The following is a 23,209-nucleotide window of genomic DNA, read 5'->3' as shown; positions in this document are numbered from 1 at the left end:
CTGTAAATTTACAGCTACTTATTCTGGTCATTGTAAATTGAACGTGTGGGGTTAATCCGGCTGCCCGAGCATTCAGTGCCACTGTCTCTATTGGTCCCAGTGGTCACGCGACTGATTAGTAGGGTGCCCGTAAAAATAGGAAGATGCTAACTAGACAGCACAGTGACAACCAAGTGGATACAAAAAAAAAAAGAAAAAAAAAAAGTGTATTATAAGACCCTGTTCACATCTGCATCCTGATTCCGCCCTATGACAGATACCACCGATACTGGACAGACCCAGTTGACTTATAATGTGCTTCGTCTGGCTTTATCATCGTGCCTGACGTTTGCTCGGGCAAATTAGTGATGCGTCTGCAAATATGATAGAATCTGCGACTTGCCTCCAAAGCAAGTGTGAACAGAGCCTATGTCCCTCTTCTATAACTTTCTTTCATCTTGGATCCACTCAATAATTTAGCTTAAAAAAAAAAAACTGCATCAAAAACTGCACCAAAAAGAGCATGTGTGAATCCAGGCTAACAGGGATTATTTCCAATGTAACAGGGGTTCGTGAGGCAGCCCAAGTGAGTGGGAAACTATAGTGTAAACAAAAATTTATAAAATAATAAAGACCCCAATATTTTTTTATGACCCTTTGGGAAAAGACAAAAATAAATAAATTAAGAAATAAATAAAAAAAAATGTTAAGAATTTAATTTAACTTAAAGCATTTTTTTCTATGTAAAACAAAAAGCCTAAAAATTCATTAAAAAAAATATTTAAAAAAAATATAAAAAAAACAACATGGAGACAGGCAATAGTTTGTAAACGTCCATATTAGGTGAATTATTAGTGCGTTTATAACCAGTTTTTGGCTCTGTTCACACATTGCAAAAAAAAAAAAAAACACACAAAATGTCTGCAGCGTCTGAACAGAGCCCAAGTTTTTTCTGTCTCATATTTGAGAATGACGCTTTGATTTGATAGTGATTGGCAGAAGGTTTTCTGCTGAGTGTCTATCACGTTAAACGCGTAGGAGTCAAAATTGAAAGGGTTCCCATAAGAAACAACAGCGCCACCACCAGGTCCATAATGTAATTTACTGTGAAAGAGAATACAAAACAAGCTATAGATTGAATTTTCACCTCTGTCACGTAATCAAGGGACGTGACGTTTCCACCACAGGGCTTGCAGAGTGGCAGCACCGTTACAGTAAACTTCCATTAATCCGGAAACGGATAGTCTGTTATACATGGAAGTCCAACAATGGCCAAAGAGCCATTACTGAATTGCCAGTAAATTGACGGTACTGCTTTAATGTGGTTTAGCGATTTGCGACAAAGGCATACAGATTGTTACAGTGTATCACAACACGCAACTGCAACAAGCCCTGCAACTGTATCAGCAGGACATGATCAGGAGAGGATTTCAACCTCTAAACTAGAATTCATCAATGTGTGCCTTTACATAAAACCCAATAATCCAGCACTTTAGCAATTCCGACAATGCTGGATTATCCGAATTTTACCCTATAGTTTATAGTATATGCCCCTATAATAAATCTGATGAGATTTAAACATTTCCGTAAACGTCTTGTCAGCTTCTTGTAGAAACCATAAAGATGAACTGGGGAAGCTCAAAGATCACTGCAGATGTCACTGATGGAAATACAAAGACTGCAGATAAAACCCAAAATGAAAACTCTCTCGCCTTGACCTCGGCGCGCCGCACGTGTCTCGCCGAGAACTTTGACTTCCCTTATCTGTTGGTGATGTGGTATCATCAGCAACACAAGAGGCCGAAGAGCCGGAGAGTCTCGCTGCGGTGTTATCAAATCAAAGCCAGATCCGACCCGATTACACATGGAAAAACCCACTGGAAACTGGAATATTAACCGTTTGTAGTCCACATTCTATAGAACGGTCTGATCACTGTACATTGTATATAGGTAGATATGGTGCGCTCTGCATAATAATAATAATAATAATAATAATCTTTATTTATATGGCACCAACATGTTCCACAGCGCATTACAATTTAAGAGTCATTTTTTGCTGGACAAATTTTGTCCGGCAAGATGACGTATTTCATGATGGAAACCTATTAAAGTCAATGGGTTCCGTTTGCTGACGGATCTGGCGATTCTGATATTTTCGTTCTGCTCCTTTGACAGAGAACAACAAAAGAACACAAAATGCAGATATAAACCCAGCCTAAAATGACAAAAAATATATATAAAAATATAAAAAAAAAAAAAATCAATAGGAGAGAGATGCCTGCCCATAAGAGCTTAGACTCTACAGGAGAGAGGTTCCTGCCCATAAGAGCTTACACTCTACAGGAGAGCGGTCCCTGCCCATAAGAGCTTAGACTCTACAGGAGAGAGGTTCCTGCCCATAAGAGCTTACACTCTACAGGAGAGAGGTCCCTGCCCATAAGAGCTTACACTCTACAGGAGAGAGGTCCCTGCCCATAAGAGCTTACACTGTACAGGAGAGAGGTTCCTGCCCATAAGAGCTTACACTCTACAGGAGAGAGGACCCTGCCCATAAGAGCTTACACTCTACAGGAGAGAGGTTCCTGCCCATAAGAGCTTACACTCTACAGGAGAGAGGTTCCTGCCCACAAGAGCTTAGATTCTACTTGAGAGAGGTTCCTGCCCACAAGAGCTTACACTCTACAGGAGAGAGGTCCCTGCCCATAAGAGCTTACACTCTACAGGAGAGAGGTTCCTGCCCATAAGAGCTTACACTCTACAGGAGAGAGGTTCCTGCCCACAAGAGCTTACACTCTACTGGAGAGAGGTTCCTGCCCACAAGAGCTTAGATTCTACTTGAGAGAGGTTCCTGCCCACAAGAGCTTACACTCTACAGGAGAGAGGTCCCTGCCCATAAGAGCTTACACTCTACAGGAGAGAGGTTCCTGCCCACAAGAGCTTACACTCTACAGGAGAGAGGTTCCTGCCCACTAGAGCTTACACTCTACAGGAGAGGTCCCTGCCCACAAGAGCTTACACTCTACAGTAGAGAGGTCCCTGTCCATAAGAGCTTACACTCTACAGGAGAGAGATCCCTGCCCACAAGAGCTTACACTCTACAGAAAAGGCCCCTGCCCATAAGAGCTTACACTCTACAGGAGAGAGGTCCCTGCCCATAAGAGCTTATACTCTACAGGAGAAGCCCCTGTCCACAAGAGCTTACACTCTACAGGAGAGAGGACCCTGCCCATAAGAGCTTACACTCTACAGGAGAGGACCCTGCCCATAGGAGCTTACACTCTACAGGAGAGAGGTCCCTGCCCATAAGAGCTTACACTCTACAGGAGATAGGTCCCTACCCATAAGAGCTTACACTCTACAGGAGAAAGGTCCCTGCTCATAAGAGCTTACACTCTACAGGAGAGAGATCCCTGCCCATAAGAGCATACACTCTACAGGAGAGAGGTCCCTGCCCATAGGAGCTTATACTCTACAGGAGAGAGGACCCTGCCCATAGCAGCTTACACTCTACAGGAGAGAGGACCCTGCCCATAAGAACTTACACTCTATAGGAGAGAGGTCCCAACTCATAATAGCTTATACTCTACAGGAGAGGACCCTGCCCATAAAAGCTTACACTCTACAGGAGAGAGGACCCTGCCCATAAGAGCTTACACTCTACAGGAGAGAGGTCACTGCCCATAAGAGCTTACACTCTACAGGAGAGAGGTCACTGCCCATAAGAGCTTACACTCTACAGGAGAGAGGTCACTGCCTATAAGAGCTCACACTCTACAGGAGAGAGGTCCCTGCCCATAAGAGCTTACACTCTACAGGAGAGAGGTCCCTGCCCATAGCAGCTTACACTCTACAGGAGAGAGGACCCTGCCCATAAGAGCTTACACTTTACAGGAGAAAGGTCCCTACTCATAAGAGCTTACACTCTACAGGAGAAAGGTCCCTACTCATAAGAGCTTACACTCTACAGGAGAGAGAGGTCCCTGCCCATAAGAGCTTACACTCTACAGGAGAGAGGTCCCTGCCTATAAGAGCTCACACTCTACAGGAGAGAGGTCCCTGCCCATAAGAGCTTACACTCTACAGGAGAGAGGTCCCTGCCCATAGCAGCTTACACTCTACAGGAGAGAGGTCCCTGCTCATAGCAGCTTACACTCTACAGGAGAGAGGTCCCTGCCCATAAGAGCTTACACTCTACAGGAGAGAGGTCCCTGCCCATAAGAGCTTACACTCTACAGGAGAGAGGTCCCTGCTCATAGCAGCTTACACTCTACAGGAGAGAGGTCCCTGCCCATAGCAGCTTACACTCTACAGGAGAGAGGTCCCTGCCCATAGCAGCTTACACTCTACAGGAGAGAGGACCCTGCCCATAGGAGCTTATACTCTACAGCAGCTCCAACCCCATCCAACACCTTTGTGATGAAGTAGAACAGAGATTGTGAGCCAGGACCCCTCCTCCAACGTCAGTGTCTGATCTCACAAATGATCTTCTGGGTGAATTGGTTAAAAATTCCCACAGACCGTCCAAAATCTTGTAGAAAGTCTTCCCAAAAGAGTGGAATCTGTTTTAGCTGCAATTGGGGGACCAATATATTAATACCTATGGATTTAGAATGGGATGTTATAACAGCTCCTGTAGGTGTAAAATGTCCGGAAATTTGGGTCACAAATAATAATAATAATAATATGATGCTGTATAATAGTATAATACTGTTTGTATAAACGTGTTTTAATGTATAGTCAAACTTGTTAAGTTATTTGGGCTGCCAGACGCCTGTAAATTACTGGACCTTTGTCCAATATCCATAATAAAAATGAGATGGGTCTGTAATGTTTTTCTAAGCTGGGAGTGCAGCAGAGGCTGGACGGCAGCACGGAGTGCTTAACGGGAAGCCCCCATGACTGCCGTAGGAGGGAGGGTCGTCATCCAATAGGAGTGAGGACAGGTTAGGTGAGGCGGGGAGAGGGAGAGATGGGAGGAGCCGGGGTGTGGTATCTGTTGCTCCCGCTGTTTTCGGCATTGAGCCGGAAGCAGCGGGAGGAGAAACAAGTAATAATTTTAGCTCCCACCCACCCGCCCTGAATTAGGTTCTGGTTATGGGATCTGGGTACAGGTTTATCTGTTTCATTGTGCTTTTGATGTATGCTTATGTAACTTGTGTTTTGTTTCTATTTCTTTTAAGCAGGTCCGGGTGTCATGGCAGCTGGCGGGGGGAGTCCTTGAGGTTGGTCAGTACAAAATGGTGGGGGGGGTCACATCGGGGGTATGCGTCCCCCAAAATGGTAGATCATTTGAAGACTTCATAGGGTGTTATACCTTTGAAGTGGTCTTCTGGTGGTTGGAGCCATCTGCAGGGGTGAGCGGTGCCTCCGAGCTGGTTTACGGCTGGAGGTAAATAGTTGGTGGTGGTTTGCAGATGGCTAACTTAAAGGAAATCGGAAAAATGGCTTCAAGGACTTCCCCTGCTCTGTTTAGTGTTAACTGACCCACGTTGGGTCATGTGAATTATAGGAGGAATTCTCTGGTCGAATTCCTAAAAGAGTTATCCGAATGTTTCGGATTAAATTGCATTTAATGTTAAATAAATAAACGGCTGCTGTGGCCATTTCACATCCAACCTCGGTTGTCACGTGTCTTTATTGGGAAGCGGCGAAAGAAGGGGAATAAAAGGTAAAATGGTTAATCAGCACATGACTCTACTTAGGCTAGTCAAGCTTGTGCGGGATATTATAATTATCATCATGGTACAGTTTACACTAAATGCTGCTGGTGTTCGTATTAGTATCTGATCTTACAATTTATTCAGGACTTTTGACTGAATTGTTGAGAAAAGAACAAAAAGAAGGACCTCGCACCTGTATGACATAACGTCAGATATTGGCACCTCCCCAAAGTCTTCCTGCTACGCACCTTGCCCGGCTACATTGTGTCTCGGCAAGCGACCGCAGCTTCTGGCTACTAGGCAACCGAAACCAGGGCAATTGGCTCCCAAAGATGACATCAGGACTAGCGGCCTATTTAAAGAAGAATCGTCCTGCCATTCATTGCCTGGTAACTGAGGTACATCCGGTTCTGTCCTTGTGCATATTACTGCTGTCGATTACGGATCCTGATCACAGCCTTGTTCCTGACTACATTCCTGCCTTGCCCTTTGGATACGTCTAGTACTTGTGGTTCTTCTCCTGGTTCTGACACCCGGCTATCTCCTGACTATGCCCCTGTCTCACCACTTGACATGCCATATCATGTCTGCTCTCCAGGTGACGAATCCCAGCTCCGTTTAGAGTCTATTCTAATGACTGCGATATAGCGATCCTTCTGCAGCAATGTCCATACCTACTTGCAGGGGGATAAGGGTGAAAACCACTGGATCCCAAAAACTCTGCACTTCAGTCTAGCCTGTCGAATTGCAGCTTAGAAAATCCTCTATCCAGTACATGACCTGTAACTCTTCCTTTACATTAAAGGAGTTTTCTATGATTTGGAATTGGTATCCACTACCAGTCAGCAGAACGAAGAGGCCGCGATGCTTGATGGAGCACTGTGACCCCTTCATTGTCCATTCAGGTACAACGCTGTACGTGTGATTGTGGCTGTGCCTGGTACTGCAACTCAGCCCGATCAACCAATCAAGTGGAAAGGGCTGAGCTGCAGTACCAGGCACAGCCACACTCACATGTACGTCACTGTGCCTGCATAGACAATGGAGCGGCCACAGTGCTCCAGTCATCCTTAATTCTGCACCCAGGGGTTGAACTACCACCCAATCCTAAAAATAGGCCAGAAATTGAAAATCCTGGACAACCCCTTTTATGATTTCATCCTAAAATCCAGAGCAACAATGAATCGTTGGCCTTTCTCCTTCGGTCAAGTTAAATTCCATTTTTTTTATTAGATCTCTTTCACAAAGTATAACTGGCAAATAATATGGCTTCGTTTCTTCGGGGGTTGTCACACAGATTTCCTAGGTTCGTGCAGTAATAAAACACTAACTCAGTGTTAAAATTATAGACACTTATGTAAAATCAACAATTTCATTTTTTCAAAACTTTGCAAAAGAAATAAAAAAAGAAAAAAAAAAAAAACGACATTAGACCCTGCATTAAATGTAAAATTATCCTTAAAATATATAAATATAACAATAACCATGAAACGGTATCAACTAAAAAAGCTGTGGTTGTTATGCCAAAGCATATAACAAAAACAGTACTGGGCCCAAAATACGTCACTCAGGGGTTAACTAATAAATGTATAGGTCCTACAAACCTTATAATGGTATAGTGAGGTCAAAAATGTGAAGCGTGACTCTAACAGGACAGAAATATGATTGTGGAGACAAAGCAGAAACCGTGAGCTATAAATAAAAGTATAAGCGCCCTAATGCTATATGTATGAGTGTGGAGACAATGGCTACAATCTGGTAGAAGAGCTCAACAAAGACGAACGGAAATGAATTCCGCGCGCGCCAAATTACATTACACAGAAGGTCAACTTCAGTTAAGCCATTTTTACTGTATATGGGAAGGAAATGGAGAATGCTGATTTTTATAACCTCATAATAACATTTACAAAGCTGAAGAAGGAAGATCTCCTTTATGGACGGCCAACTTACTCAATATATGTGCGGCAATTCTCTGATAACCGTCTTCTCACTGGCAGCTTAATGGCTTGTAGTTTACAGTAGCCAATCAGAACAGGCAGAGCTGTAGTGTAAAGCATGGTGGAGAGACCGGGCAGCAAACCTAAAACGGTGACGGGACAGGAGGAGGATTTCAGACTACCTAAGACTTTAATAGACAATGAAGCTGAACTCAAGTCACTGATTATGGGAATTTAATAAATTTGGGGGGCCCAAACCACAAAAACTATAAATGTCCCAATATATTATAAATACCTTACCAATTTCTTTGTGGCCCCCCACTGTGCATGCTGAAGTGTAGTCCATAGTGATGACATATCAGGTAACTACGGCAGCCCATCAGTGACTGCCGGGGTGACCTTCTGGCAATAGTGACATCACCGCTGAGTGATTGGATTGGACACCGCAGTCACCTGACCTTAAATTTTCTTTAAATTCCTGAAAAAGCCCATGAGTTGTCTTCTTCACAGAGTCTTGGGTATTATGAAGATTGCTGCCCATTGCTCTGTAGGAGGGGTGGCTCGAGTATTTTTTATTTATTTCCCAATAGCGAAATAGCACAAACCTATTCTACAGCGCAGTTCAGATTGTGGTCACTCACACGGTCCCTCACCCAAATGGATCTCAATCCAAGTTCCATGTTTAACACATTAGGTTAAATTTCATAGTAAGCCGGGAATCATGTTTTTGGGGTGAGCTGCTACTCTTCGGGAGAATTAAAGGAATTTTGGGTAGGGGTGCACAGCATACTTTTACACGTCCAGACGTGGGCCGTTTAAACGAGCGCCGATCAACGAGACAGCTCGTTGATCGGCGCTCGTTTGCTCCTTTCACAGGAAGCTAGTATGGGAACGAGCGATCATTACTACAATCTCCCTGTTTACACATTGAGATGTGCTGCCGACAACGATAATATTCTGGCCATTTAAAACGATACAATCAGCCGATGAACGAGCGTTTTCGGATCGTTGTCCTGTTTACACATGGCAATTATCACGAATGAGCGTTTGCCCAATTATCAGCCGGTGTAAAAGGGCCCTTAAGAGAGAGATTCCTGATCATTATAACCCCCATCAGGACATTACAGGAAATCCCCCCGCTGTATGACCAAGGGTCAAGGTGCAGGCTTTGGTGGGACAATGGCACTGGCTTCAATGAGTAGTTAACGTGCGGTGTCTGCGGGATATAGAAGTCAGATGATGCTGTAGGGTTCAGCAATGAGAACCAGGATAATTCACCTCTTGAGAAAACCTACAAGTAGAGCGCTGAATACGGCTGTAGGGCATTGTGCGGCACGCAGAGTGTGGCACTTAAGGCTCCTGGAACCCATCGATCGGCGCATACATATGTAGAAACTGCGATCGTGTCATTCCTGGAGTAATCTCTCCAGACAAGTGCTTCAGTTATTACACCATCGAGGACCAGGAGAAATGCTACATGTATTATCTCCATCATAGAAAGCAGTAACAAAGACCAGGATCACTGGATATATACACGAGCGCGTGCTGCATTACACTACGGCACATCATAGTATGCGATATCTCACGTTATGTATCGTACTATCCTATATGTTATATTAAATATCATACTATACTGTGTAATACATTATAATAGCCATGTCTGTAAATAATGATGTCAGAACCTGACAATTATATAGAAATGAGCGGCGCTACATAGACGCTGCTTATCTCTTCCTGATCGGTTACACATCGCTTTTGTAGGAACTTCCTTCTTCTGGGACGACCAGTAATACAGGGATTTTAGGGTCCGCAGCAGATTGCGGCAGGCACGTGGATAAGATTTAAAAAAAATCTCATCCACATGCTGCTGAACATTTTCCGCACGGAAATCAGAGAATGCTGTGGAATTCTAAATCTACAGAATGCTCATTGTGTTTTGGATGTTCAATGCGGATTTCACCCTTTTCAATGTAGAAGGGGTAAAATCCGCACGTAACACATTCAGATATTGGTGCAGAGACGCTGCGGAAAATCCCTTCATTCGAACGCTACGTTCACACGACAGTGGAAAACTGCCGTTTTTGTAACGGCCGCCACAAGGCTGTTTTCAGAACAATAGAGTTCTATGGGTGCGTTCACACGGCCGTGAAAACTGGCCATCAAAAAATAGGACATGTCCTATTTTTGGGCGCTTTGACGGCCCCACGGCTCTCATAGAAGTCAATGGATCAGTTTTTACCGGCCATTTTTTAGTAATCAATCCTTGTAACGGCCGGTAAATACTGATCCTGGCCGAGGATTCGATGCACACAGTGCTACTTTGAGCTCTGAGCTCGGGGAAGCCCTTGACATTGCACGGGCTTTCAACAATGGAATCCCGGCCAGAGCATTGCAAGATCTCTGGCCGAGGACTCCAGTCTTGTAGATAGCCCACCTCCATGTAGATAGCACCCCACTGCCTGAAGATAGCAAACCCCCCATTCCCCGTAGATGCCGTAGATAGCGCCACTGTAGCTCCCTGTAGGACACCTCTCTGGCAGGGGATTCGGCTCCTCGAAAAGCCCCCGGCGTCACTATCCATACATGGACAGGGACGTTAAGGGTTTACTCCTGGAGCGGAATCCTGGCCCAATCTGGCAGGGGATTCCGCACATAGATAAGCCCCCGGCGTGACTATCCATATATGGACAGTGACGTCAAGGGGTTACTCCTGGAGCGGAACCCCTGCCCTCTCTGGCAGGGGTTTCAGCTCTCCTGACATCACTGCCCATATATGGACAGAGTCGTCCGGGGCTACTCTATGGGCAGAATCCTACAGTGAGCTTCAGTGGCGCTATCTACAGGGGATGGGGGTGCTATCTACAAAGGGGCTTCTGTCTAAAGGTGGCGTGCTATCTACAGAGGGGATGCTATGTGGGGGGTGTGGCGCTATCTACAGGGGACACTGTGGCGCTATCTACATGGGCACTGTGGCGATATCTACATGGGCACTGTGGCACTATGTGGGCTCTGTGGCACTATCTACAATGAGAACTGTGACACTATGTGGGCAGAGGCATTTTATATGTGGGCACTATGTCACTTTATATGTGGGCACTGGCCCTATGTGGGCATGATCTACAAAGGGCACTGTGGCACTATCGACAGGGACATTGTAGCACTATCTACATGGGTACATGCTTTCAGGTGGTTGGGACAAAAAAAAACAACTGACAAATGAAATCCATTTTTTTTTTTTTCTTTTTTTTTTTTAACGGCCATGAAAAACGGATGGCAAACCGCCATTAAAAATGGACTGACTGACCGGAAATGGATGAAAATTTGGAGATACTGTATTCAAATGATCGGGAATGCTATGTTTTAATCTTAAAACGTATCTTATATCTCCTTGAATATAATGCAGATATTTTGATTAATATTAATACAAAATAAATCTAACAGGTATTAGATTTATTACTCTGACAATACACTGATGCAAAATGTCCATGAAAAACTGACAGTTGATCAGTTTTTAATGGCCATTTTTTTTCACTGTCGTGTGAATGTAGCCTAAGCATCAACTGCAGTATTAGGGTATGTGCACATGATAATGACCATTACGGCTGAAATTACGGAGCTGTTTTCAGGAGAAAACAGCTCCGTCATTTCAGACGGAATTGCTCGTACTCGCATTTTGCGAGGCGTCTTTGACGGCCGAAATTTGGAGCTGTTCTTCATTGGATTCAATGAAAAACGGCTCAAATGACGTCCAAAGAAGTGTCCTGCACTTCATTGACGACACTGTTATTTTACGTGCCGTCTTTTGACAGCGACGCGTAAAATTACAGGTCGTCAGCTCAGTATGTCAGCAAAACCATTCAAATGAATGGGCAGATGTTTGCCGACGTATTGGAGCCGTATTTTCAGGCGTAATACGCCTCGTTTACGCCTGAAAATAGGTCGTGTGAACCCAGCCTCAAAGAGTTTTGTGCAACAACTACTGAAGACATACCTCCCAACATTTGAATTCGTAAAAGAGGGACATTTTAAGCCATGCCCCCTAACCACGCCCAATATACCGCATAAACACATCAAATCACGGCCAGATCCTTCTGAAAATAACACGCGCAAATTCTCACTGCGGATCTCTAGACTGTCTGGATATCACAGATATTATGGATCCGGTTATGTCGTCTTTGTGTTACTTTTCCTATCTTTGGTATAACATTTGCTCATCACGGCGGCAGCAGCTGCAGGACAAACCAAAAGGCTGAGCGCAAAGAAAGTCAAGAGGGAGACCCTGTGGTTGATGACTTTTCAATTGACAGGTTAGCAGAGTTACACGATAGGATTTATTTTTTCCAGTTGTGTAACTCTGCTACCAGTCAATGGAAAAATCATCCACCAGAGCCCCCCTGTAGATAGCTCCAGATACAGCCCCCCTGTAGATAGCTCCAGACACAGCCCCCTGTACATAGCGCCAGATACAGCTCCCTGTAGATAGCACCACACACAGCCCCCCTGTACATAGCGCCAGATACAGCCCCCCTGTAGATAGCTCCAGACACAGCCCCCCTGTACATAGCGCCAGATACAGCCCCCCTGTAGATGGCTCCACACACAGCCCCCTGTAGATAGCGCCACACACAGCCCCCTGTCCATAGCGCCACACACAGCCCCCTGTACATAGCGCCAGACACAGCCCCCCTGAACATAGCGCCAGATACAGCCCCCCTGTAGATGGCTCCACACACAGCCCCCTGTAGATAGCGCCACACACAGCCCCCTGTACATAGCGCCAGACACAGCCCCCCTGTACATAGCGCCAGACACAGCCCCCCTGTAGATAGCGCCTCACACAGCCCCCCTGTACATAGCGCCAGATACAGCCCCCTGTACATAGCGCCACACACAGCCCCCCTGTACATAGCGCCAGATACAGCCCCCCTGTACATAGCGCCACACAGCCCCCCCTATACATAGCGCCAGATACAGCCCCCTGTAGATAGCGCCACACACAGCCCCCTGTACATAGCGCCAGACACAGCCCCCCTGTACATAGCGCCAGACACAGCCCCCCTGTAGATAGCGCCTCACACAGCCCCCCTGTACATAGCGCCAGATACAGCCCCCTGTACATAGCGCCACACACAGCCCCCCTGTACATAGCGCCAGATACAGCCCCCCTGTACATAGCGCCACACAGCCCCCCCTATACATAGCGTCAGATACAGCCCCCTGTAGATAGCGCCACACTGCCCCCCTGTACATAGCGCCAGATACAGCCCCCCTGTACATAGCGCCAGATACCGCCCCCTGTACATAGCGCCAGACACAACCACCCTGTAGATAGCGCCAGATACAGCCCCCTGTAGATAGCACCACACACAGCCCCCCTGTACATAACGCCAGATACAGCCCCCCTGTAGATAGCGCCACACTGCCCCCCTGTACATAGCGCCAGATACAGCCCCCCTGTAGATAGCTCCAGACACAGCCCCACCTGTAGATAGCTCCAGACACTGGCCGCCCTGTAGATAGCGCCAGACACCGCCACCCTGTAGATAGCGCCAGATACAGCCCCCTGTAGATAGCGCCACACACAGCCCCCCTGTACATAACGCCAGATAAAGCCCCCCTGTAGATAGCGCCACTCTGCCCCCCTGTACATAGCGCCAGATACAGCCCCCCTGTACATAGCTCCACACACAGCCCCACTGTAGATAGCTCCAGACACAGCCCCCCTGTAGATCGCTCCAGACACTGCCCGCCCTGTAGATAGCTCCAGACACTGCCCGCCCTGTAGATAGCTCCAGACACTGCCCGCCCTGTGGATAGCTCCACACACAGACCCCCTGTAGATAGCTCCACACACAGCCCCCCTGTAGATAGCTCCACACACAGCCCCCCTGTAGATAGCTCCACACACAGCCCCCCTGTAGATAGCTCTACACACAGCCCCCCTGTAGATAGCTCCACACACAGCCCCCCTGTAGATAGCTCCACACACAGCCCCCCTGTAGATAGCTCCACACACAGCCCCCCTGTATATAGCTCCACACACAGCCCCCCTGTAGATAGCTCCACACACAGGCCCCCTGTAGATAGCTCCACACACAGGCCCCCTGTAGATAGCTCCACACACAGGCCCCCTGTAGATAGCTCCACACACAGGCCCCCTGTAGGTAGCGCAACACAACTCCCTTATACTTTGTGCCACATTGCCGCCAGAGCGGAGAGCGGTAGAGGTAGCCTACTGCTGGCTGCCCCTCTCCACTCTGCTTTGACGTCACTCACCATCAGAAGAAGGCATGAGTCTTGCAGCGGCGTTCTCACTGGTGTCGATGCCGGCCCGGGAGTGGACCAGTTCAGTCACCTGACCGGTGAGGTCAGATGACAGGTCAGGTGACAGGACTGGTCCACTCCCGTGCTGGCATCGATCCCAGTGAGAACACCGCTGCAAGACTCCTGCCTTCTAATCGCTGCTGCAGTCAGCAGCGATCAGCTGTTTTGATGCTTCGCCCAGCGGGACATTTTGCAGACCGCCCGGGACGGCGGGACAGCGGTGAGAAACCGGGACTGTCCCGCCGGATCCGGGACGGTGGGAAGGTATGCTGAAGAACCTCATAATGCCCACCTCAGCTGCTGCATTACCTCATAATACACACGTCAGGCTCTGAAGAATGTTATAATACACCTCAGCTGCTGCAGAACATAATAGACCTCAGCTACTGCAGAACCTCATAATATACACCTCAACTGCTGCAAAACATAATACACACCTCAACTGCTTCAAAACATTATAATACACAGCTAAACTGCTGCAAAACATTATAATACACACCTCAACTGCTGCAAAACATTATAATACACAGCTAAACTGCTGCAAAACATTATATACACAGCTCAATTGCTGCAAAACATTCGAATACTGTGAAGGATGGTTTATTTGCTTATATTCTCTGTATTAAATTATATTATGAATTATCAAGCAGGATGCCGAATTACTAAGATATGTATTCTCCATTATTTTAATGACCTTTCCTCTACATAGTTCTGCTCGAGTCTCAAAGAAATGTGTTATCTTTATGTGTTTATCGTGTGGTCTTCATACATCCATGGCTAGCGGGTTGGCTGAATGCTCAGACATAAAATGCAACTGTTTGTCGTTATCACAACAAACTCCCTCATGAGAAAGAACAGGTAACACCACCTCATTGTATGTTTGTCTCCAGTTGTTACCTAATGTCAGCATTTTAATGAAGAATTATAATTATGTATTTGAAATATTCTTATGGTCTGCTATTGGCTGAATAAGAAATATTGTCACATTGCCTCTGATTGGTTAACCTCAAGCCTACACCCCTTTTAAATGATATTATTGTAATTGAGTTTGGCAATAAACCCCCAGAGGAGTATTTTGAGCATACCAGGTGTGTCTGTGTGTTATTTTTCCTCTCTCGATATATCGGTATGAAATCTCCTGATTAGGATGCTGGATACAGTTCCTGGCGTGAGTGTCTGTTGGAACACTCGTCTAAATTTTAGTCTGAAATACTTTGAGCCATTGACTTCCACGACAATACACAGCTCAACTGCTGCAAAACATTATAATACATACCCCAACTGCTGCAAAACATCATAATACACACCCCAACTGCTGCAAAACATCATAATACACACCCCAACTGCTGAAAAACATTATAATACACCCCACTGCTGCGGAACATCATAAAACACACCTAAGGCCTCATGCACACGACCGTAAAAACTCCCGTTATTACGGGTCGTAATTACGACCCGTAATAACGGGCTCATAGACTTCTATTGGCCACGGGTACCTTCCCGTTTTGTTACGGGAAGGTGCCCATGCCGTTAAAAAAGATAGAACATGTCCTATTTCAGGCCGTAATAACGGCACGGACAGTCCATAGAAGTCTATGGAGCTCCCGTAATGACGGGTGGCTACATGTGTGCACCCGTCATTACGGCAGCGTTGCTAAGCGACGTCAGTAAATAGTCACTGTCCAGGGAGCTGAAAGAGTTAACTGATCGGCAGTAACTCTTTCAGCACCCTGGACAGTGACTACCGATCAGAATAAAGAGTAACCTGTAAAAAATAAAAGACGTTCATACTTACCGAGAACTTCCTGCTTCCTCCAGTCCGGTCTCCCGGCCGTTGCCTTGGTGACGCGTCCCTCTCGACATCCGGCCCGACGTCCTGGCCGTCCCTGGATGACGTTTCAGCCCATGTGACCGCTGCAGCCAATCACAGGTCAATCATAGGCTGCAGCGGTCACATGGACTGCCACGTCATCCAGGGATGTCGGCCTGGATGTGAAGAGAGGGACGCGTCACCAAGACAACGGCCGGGTAAGTATGAATTTCTTTAACTTTTATTACAGAAAGGGCTGTCCCTTCTCTCTATCCTGCACTGATAGAGAGAAGGGGCTGCCGATTAGTGCAGTGCTATTTTGCCGCCAAAAACGTGCCCGTAAATACGGGTGGAATACGGGTGACACCGGACCCATATTTACGGGCACGGGTCCGTAAATACTAGTGCAATACGGGTCGAATACCTGTGACACCGGACCCGTATTTACGCCAGTATTTACGGGTGGGAAAAAATACGGTCGTGTGCATGAGGGCTAAGTTGCTGGAAAACCTCATAATGAACAACTCAGCTGCTTCAGAACATCGTAATGCATACCTTAGCTGCTGAAAAATAACAATGCATACCTCAGCTGCTGCAGAACATCGTAATAGATACCTCCGATGCTGCAGAACCTCACGATACCCACCTCAGCTGCCGCAGAATAACTTAATAAACTTATTTAGAACTAGCTGCTCCATGCTGAGACTAGCAGGTCTCCATATAGTGGGGACGATTTCTCTGGCACATGTTCTAACTCTTTATAAACTTTACATAATACACACCTCAGATGCTGCAGAACAACATAATACACACCTCAGATGCTGCAGACCTATGAAAAGTATGAGGGCATTTTATGTACTTTAATAGAGGGTAGAAATCTTACTCTTCAAGAAGAGGTTCTGCAGAAGCTGAGGCGTGCATTATACTCAATAATGTACCCCTACGTTTAAATATAAAGAATATTAGAAATCACTGAGGAGTTACGTGACCTGTATAGACGTATATACAGTCGCCAGTGCAATTCCAAGAGGACAACTCAAGGACTTCTGTTTACTGGTGATTTTAGGGGTAAACGTGAATTTTCAACAATTCTGATGATTATCATCTCTTGTGCCTTGAAGCCAGAAGAGTAGAAGGGAATCCCTAATCCTTCCTATTCGAGTATACCGTGCTGGATGTGACATATTCCTTTATAGCGGGCATTACAGCGGCGGCTGTGAAGAATAAGTGCACCCAGCAGATAAAATGACTGCTGAAAACAAGAGATAAGATAAGAAGTGGCAGAGTTCATATAATAGCGGCTCCATGCTGGGACTAGCAGGTCTCTCTGTGGTCGGTGTAGGAGGGACTGGGAGAAAACAGCGATCCCTCTGGCACAAGATGCGCCGCCTCTTTGTAAACTTTTCTTAGGCTTTAATTCCCTATTGTGTTTGTGCTCGATACTTGAATCTTTACGGATATTCGCGGCTTCTCAGGGCCGAGATCCTACGTGATTATTTTTTATTTTGCTGCACTGTATCTGGCAGTCGGTATATTTGCTATATTTCTATAAATCCTTCTATTCTCCACAGAGAGGAATGACACCATTAAAGGGGTACTCCCATCATATATTGTGATGGCCTATTGCTGATGGGCCATAACGTTTAGATCGGTGGGGGTCCGATCTGTAGAGAGAAAGGTCCGAGGTCCCTTTGTGCTTTCTCCTGCAAAGCGACGCTCCAGGCCGCCCACTGTGCAGTAAATGACAGCACAGCCTCATTCAAAGGAATGGGGCAGTGTTGTAGCACCCTGAACCGCAGGTGGCCATGACCGACGCTATGCAAGAAAACACTGCAGAAGCAGCAGAGTTTAGCTAGCGCGGCACCCTTTTATTCTGAGGTTCAATAGGAAAACCACTAGCATCCGGTACGGAGTGCACCAGTTATACTAGCGATCTAACAGGACAACCCCTTTTATAAGCAGCTGTTTCATTTTCCCTGTAGGGCCAATTACTGCCTTTGCAACCAACATTTTTTTGAAATATGATGCAACTTTGAACTAAACGTATGTGTCTCCATGGAAACAGACTACAAACAAACCTGATCCTGCAGCCATCAGTCTGTAACCTACGTCTTGCTAATCTACCAAATGTAAGTCAGCAAAAAGTTGGGGACAGAAGGAAGAATAGGAGTGCTGGATCAGACTACACAGCGTTTGTTTGCAGTCTGTTACCATGGAGACGCATGGCTCTGCATAGAAGCTGTAGACACAAAACAAGATGATTTAAGTCTATTTGCAAAGTTGCTTTATTTTTCATTTTAGATGCATCAGGACAATAAAAATTTGGGTGTCAAAGGCAGGAATTGGAATAATGAAAAAAATGGCTGTGAAGGTGGACATAGATTGAAAAGTGGGTTTACCAACTGATGAACCCTACGGGGAAAATTAAACAACTGCTTTCAAAAAGGGTTTGTCCTGTTGGATCGCAAATATAGCTAATATAACTGGTGCAACTTTGTAGACTTTGTAAAAACATTCTATTGTTTTGTATATACAGCTCCTATGCAGAGCCATGCATCTCCATGGTAACAGTGAAAACAGACCCTGTGTAGTCTGATCGTGCACTCATTTCTTCCTTCTGTGCTCTATTTTTTGTTAACTTACATTTGGTAGATTTAGCAAGACGTAGGTTACAGTCAGAGGACGGCAGCTACCATGTTTGTTTGTAGTCTGCTTCCATGAAGACACACAGGTTTAGTTCATAGTTGCTTCATATTCAATTTAGATACATTAGGACAATAAAAAAAAAAAGTTGGTTGCAAAGGCAGATAGAGCCTTTATTAGGGACCTGCCAGCACCCACACCTCCCCTGAATACATAAACACGAGGGTGGGTATGTGTTCTGTAGGCATTGCTTGCGAATACTTCTTTATAAGTTGCTCTACAGGGGAGATTGGAGCCTTGAAATTTTTGAAAATGGTAATTATTTTTTAAGGAGTCCGTGGCAGGAAGGAGTCCAATTTTACTGGACATGTGCTGCTTTTAAGAAAATCCCAGGATTAGTTTATTTGTGACTTTTTTAGTTTCACAGATCCATTTGATTGCAATATACAGCTAAAGGAATGAGTCAACAGAGGTTTAGATTGTGCGCTCTAATGAACACAGTCCTGGGCTTTAAACCGGCGCCATCATAAATATACGATGCCGGTTCTGCAATTAAACAGTAGCCAGACACCCTGAAGAGAAGACAGAATCTCTCTATTACAGCTTCTGTCTTCTCTTTTACAGAAAACAAAGTGCTCAATGAGCGTAGTGCAGTGAATAGATCCGTAATCAACGGGTGCCCCCTGCATGGCAGAACTGCGGGGTCTTAGCAAACGCATATCAGCGCTGGGTGCGACTAATAAATGCCCCAGTTATGATAGAAAACTGCACTGAAAAAATTTATATAAAGTCTGACAGAAACGCATTTGGCAACATAATATGGATAAACTAAATGTATAACCAAAAAATTGCAAACAAAATAAAAACCAGTGGATTAAAAATGTAAGAAATAAAAATGTTTAAAAGATAAAAAAAATTACCGCTAATAGAACAACAAAAAAACAACCTAGAAAAAGTATTTCGAAAGCCCAACAAATTTAACAAAAAAAAAAAAAGTTAGGGCCGTTAAACCACCACATGCACCAAAACGCTAAAAAGCATTAGGACATTTAAGAACAAAACTGGTCGTTAAAGGGTTAAAGCAAAATGTTCTATTATGTATCTATGTCTGATAAACCCGCAGCTGATGGGCCCCATTGATACCGCTATAAAGGAATTTTACAGTATTGACCATAAAATGGAGAACCTACTTGGCAAGCTGTTTTTCGGCATCTGCGCAGAGCTCCAGAAGACCCATTAGAACGGCGGATACATCCATATACGGTTCCCACACTGTAAAGCCTCGTCCAATCAAATCAATAGCCGTTCTGCGGATGGTGCTGTGAGGCGGGAGCTTGGGGCTGGGGATCTGCAGCAGCAGGAAAGTCAAAGCCTTGCCTGTGATAAAAAGAAAAAAGAAGATATACAACCCTTACAGTCATTCCGTGGAGGAGTAAAAGGATTTTTACAAGACTGAGGCTTAAACGGGTGCATGTTAAAAGAGAAATCTACTACCTCAGCAGAAAATGCACGAGGCCGACACACGGCATCAGCTAAAAAGTATAAAACTTAATGGGGAGGAAAATTATTTGACAGACAAATCATTGCATATGACACTGGATGTGATAGGGACACTGCAAGTGAGAAGACGATGCAGTGTGCGCCACATTGGCGCTGGTCAATACTCATAGTACAACTGCTAATCACCAACAGCTATTAAGGGCTGGTACAAAGCAGTGTACGTGTCCGATTTATCGTGCTCACATCAAAACACATGGGATGTGCGACACCAGGAGATTTTCTACAGGGTAGAGATTTCCAGCACAACCCAAAATAAATTGAGGAAGGCTCAAAGTAAATGTCCACCTTTGAATATCTTTGTCTATTATTTAAATAGAAGCTTTGTTTTTTTCTAAAACAGAGCTCCAAACCACCTGTACAGCTATAGATTAAAAATATAACATTCTGGCTACCTGCAGCCACCACTAGAGGGAGCTAAGGAGTTTACACCATAAACTTTATAAATTCAACCTAATAATAATGTTTAACAGTATGCAGTAAGTTCCCCCTAGTGGCGACTGCAGTTTGTCAGCATGTCATCTTTTTTAAAACTAGGTCTATGCAATGGATTTGGAGCTCTGTATCAGAAAACCAAAGCTCCAACCAATATAAACATCTATTATATTAAGAAATTTATCAGTAGACCATTTTGGACCTAAAAAATAAACCCAAAATTATAATAGGCGCATACCAACCCCTCACCCCTATAAATGTGAGTTCTTCATTCGTCCTATTCTGAGTGACAAATAATCTCAATGCCATTGATAGTCCCACAATTCCCGTTAGAGTTGTCATCTAACTTTTTTTTTAAGAGTTGGACCACTAATTTGCCGTACAGCAGAAAGACTACTGAGCGCACTAAGGCGGCTATGCACTTTAGATAGTGGTCGGCCAAACGATTGTTCGGCCGACAGCAATTCCCAACGACTCCCCCATACACGTGCACGCTCGGCTCGGACAAGCGTACATGTGTTATCAATCGGGAGAAAGCCACTGCCAGACACCTCTGGTAGCGGCTTATCTCCTTACGAATAAAAGGATTGGGCATGTTGAAATTCAACAGCATGATCCTTCTTTCCCCCGACATCTACCATTGGGGGAGAGTCAGAGTGCTGCCATACATATATTGTTTATGTCCAGCTTTAGAAAGCAGGAGGGGTACCACTGGGGGGAATGGTATTGCTTGTCAACCAGTTTTCTCAGAAAATTTATCATTTAGAAACTCTGGGCTGTGTCATTCCTCGGTTATTCCTCCTGGAAATAAAATAACAATTAGGTGTAACCTTTACTCTCGTCAATGGTGTGTGTGTACTAAAATTCTCTGAGACACATAATACTGATTGGACAGTGTCGGTGTGTGTAAGGCAGCACCTCCTAACCAGAGTTCCCTGGAATCCTGGTGTTACTTTCAACCTGGTCAGGGGTTCCCCATAACAAGGCAGCAAGACCTGTCACTTTAACAGCTGATGGCAAACCAATTTCTGCCTGGCAAAACCGTCAACACATCTAAACCAGAATAGTTTGAGGCAAGAATGACATAATGCCGGAGGCTGTATTCAGACAATGCAGTTCAGGTGCGGTTAAAAGTCTTCACCCCCTATAGCTTTGCCCCTATACTCAAGAATTCCCATTCATGAGACTCTATATATGTTTCTATATGGCAAGACTGAAGTAAATAAAACCAGAACATAACCCTATAATGTATATAGGAGCCCACCCAAACCAAAAACAAACACATTGTCCAAGAGATTCATCGATTTCCGGTGTAACATGAGACAATGCACGGCACCGTATAGATAAAACAAGCTGTGAAGGAATCGTAAAATGTATAGGAACGCACGTAGGACATAGTTTATGGTCAACCTTGCAAAGAGTGAGTTCATGGCTCCCTATGACATCTTTTATTGACATAATAAATCCAAAATGGATGCATTTCTCTTCTCTGAGGTACAGAATGCCGCAGTCATGTCTACAGGTATGCACGTAAGCCCCAGGTTATACATGTCCAAAGAGACATTGGTGGGACGCCATGGTACCAGTATGTATATTCTACAAAAACACGTCCATATTCAATCTATATATGTGATAAATGGTAATAGCGGGAGAGATTTATTAATGCGTGAGTTTTATGAAAACTGGTGCAAAGGAAATGTCGAGCAGTTGCCCATAGCAACCAATCAGGTTCGAGCGTTCATTTTTCAGAGGCCCTTTTGAAAATGAAAGAAGCTATCTGATTGGTTGCTCTGGGCAACTACTCCATTTTTCTTTTCACCAGTTTTCATAAATCTCCATTAGTAGATTTAGAGAAAAAAGTTAGAAACTGAGCCGAATTTATTACATTGGCACACACTCAGGCCTTCATTTATAAAAGCAGTCATTACTCCCCTTAGCAACCAATCAGAACTCTGCTTTCATTTCTTTAACTCGTCTGGTAAAATGAAAGCTGTGCTGTAATTGGTTGCTATGGATAACAAGGGCAGTTTTTATGTGTTAGACAGTTTTCATAAATAAGGCCCACTGTATGATAAATTTTGTCCCATCTTGCTAGACATGTTATACAAAAAAAATTGGCTCATGCCATTAATAAGTTTGGCACATTTTACGACTCCTTTTAGCCACACCCCTTTCCCAGACACTTACAAAACATTTGTGAGGCATAAAAAGTGTCCAGGAGCGTAGCAAGGGGGGGGGGGGGCATGTGCCCCGAGCGGGAGGAGAAGGGGGGGGGGGGTGCCGCTGGCACAGTCTGCAAAAACAGGTGTTTTTTTAAAAAATTCTCCTGGACCATTGCACAGCGCATGCGCCAAAAAGGGCATGCGCAGTTCAAAGTAAAGAGTACGTGGCCGAAAGCATATTTTCAATAGAAAATATGCAGGCCGCAGCCAAGTGAGTAAGTTTGCGTAAGGTCGGTGCCGGGAGTGGACCACTCTAGTCACCTGACCTGAGTCATCTTACCTCACGTCAGTGACGTGAGGTCTGGTGACGGACTCAGGTCAGGTGACTGGACTGGTTCATTCCCGGACGGGCACCGACCTCACTGAGACCTGCTCCTAAATGTGAGTCAAGTCAGGCAGAGCGGAAAGCTACTGCTCTCCGCTCTGGGGCCAATGTGCCACTATCTACAAGAGGGGGCTGTGTGCCACTATCTACAAAGGGGGGCTGTGTGCCACTATCTACAAAGGCGGTGTGTATGATACTACCTATAAGGGGGGGGGGCTGTATGCCACTATCTACAAGGGGGGGCTGTGTGGCTTTATCTACAAGAGGGGGGCTGCATGCCACTATCTAGAAGGGGGGCTGTGTGGCACCATCTACAT

At 45.3% G+C, this 23,209-nt stretch overlaps 1 protein-coding gene across 3 annotated transcripts in view; it reads right to left on the bottom strand.

The window, feature by feature from the left end:
• WDR7 (WD repeat domain 7) overlaps nt 1-23,209 on the bottom strand; it is a 417,770-nt gene that overhangs the window by 111,091 nt on the left and 283,470 nt on the right. For all 3 annotated transcript variants that reach the window (XM_075841243.1, XM_075841247.1, XM_075841253.1), the window contains one exon: nt 19,544-19,730. In XM_075841243.1, coding sequence (XP_075697358.1) covers nt 19,544-19,730 — 187 coding nt within the window. The remainder of the gene's footprint in view (nt 1-19,543; nt 19,731-23,209) is intronic.

This window comes from Rhinoderma darwinii, chromosome 1 (assembly GCF_050947455.1).
Source record: "Rhinoderma darwinii isolate aRhiDar2 chromosome 1, aRhiDar2.hap1, whole genome shotgun sequence".
Lineage (NCBI taxonomy): Eukaryota > Metazoa > Chordata > Amphibia > Anura > Rhinodermatidae > Rhinoderma > Rhinoderma darwinii.
The sequence above is the reverse complement of the archived record's forward strand: the minus strand, read 5'-3'. Positions and strand labels throughout refer to the sequence as shown.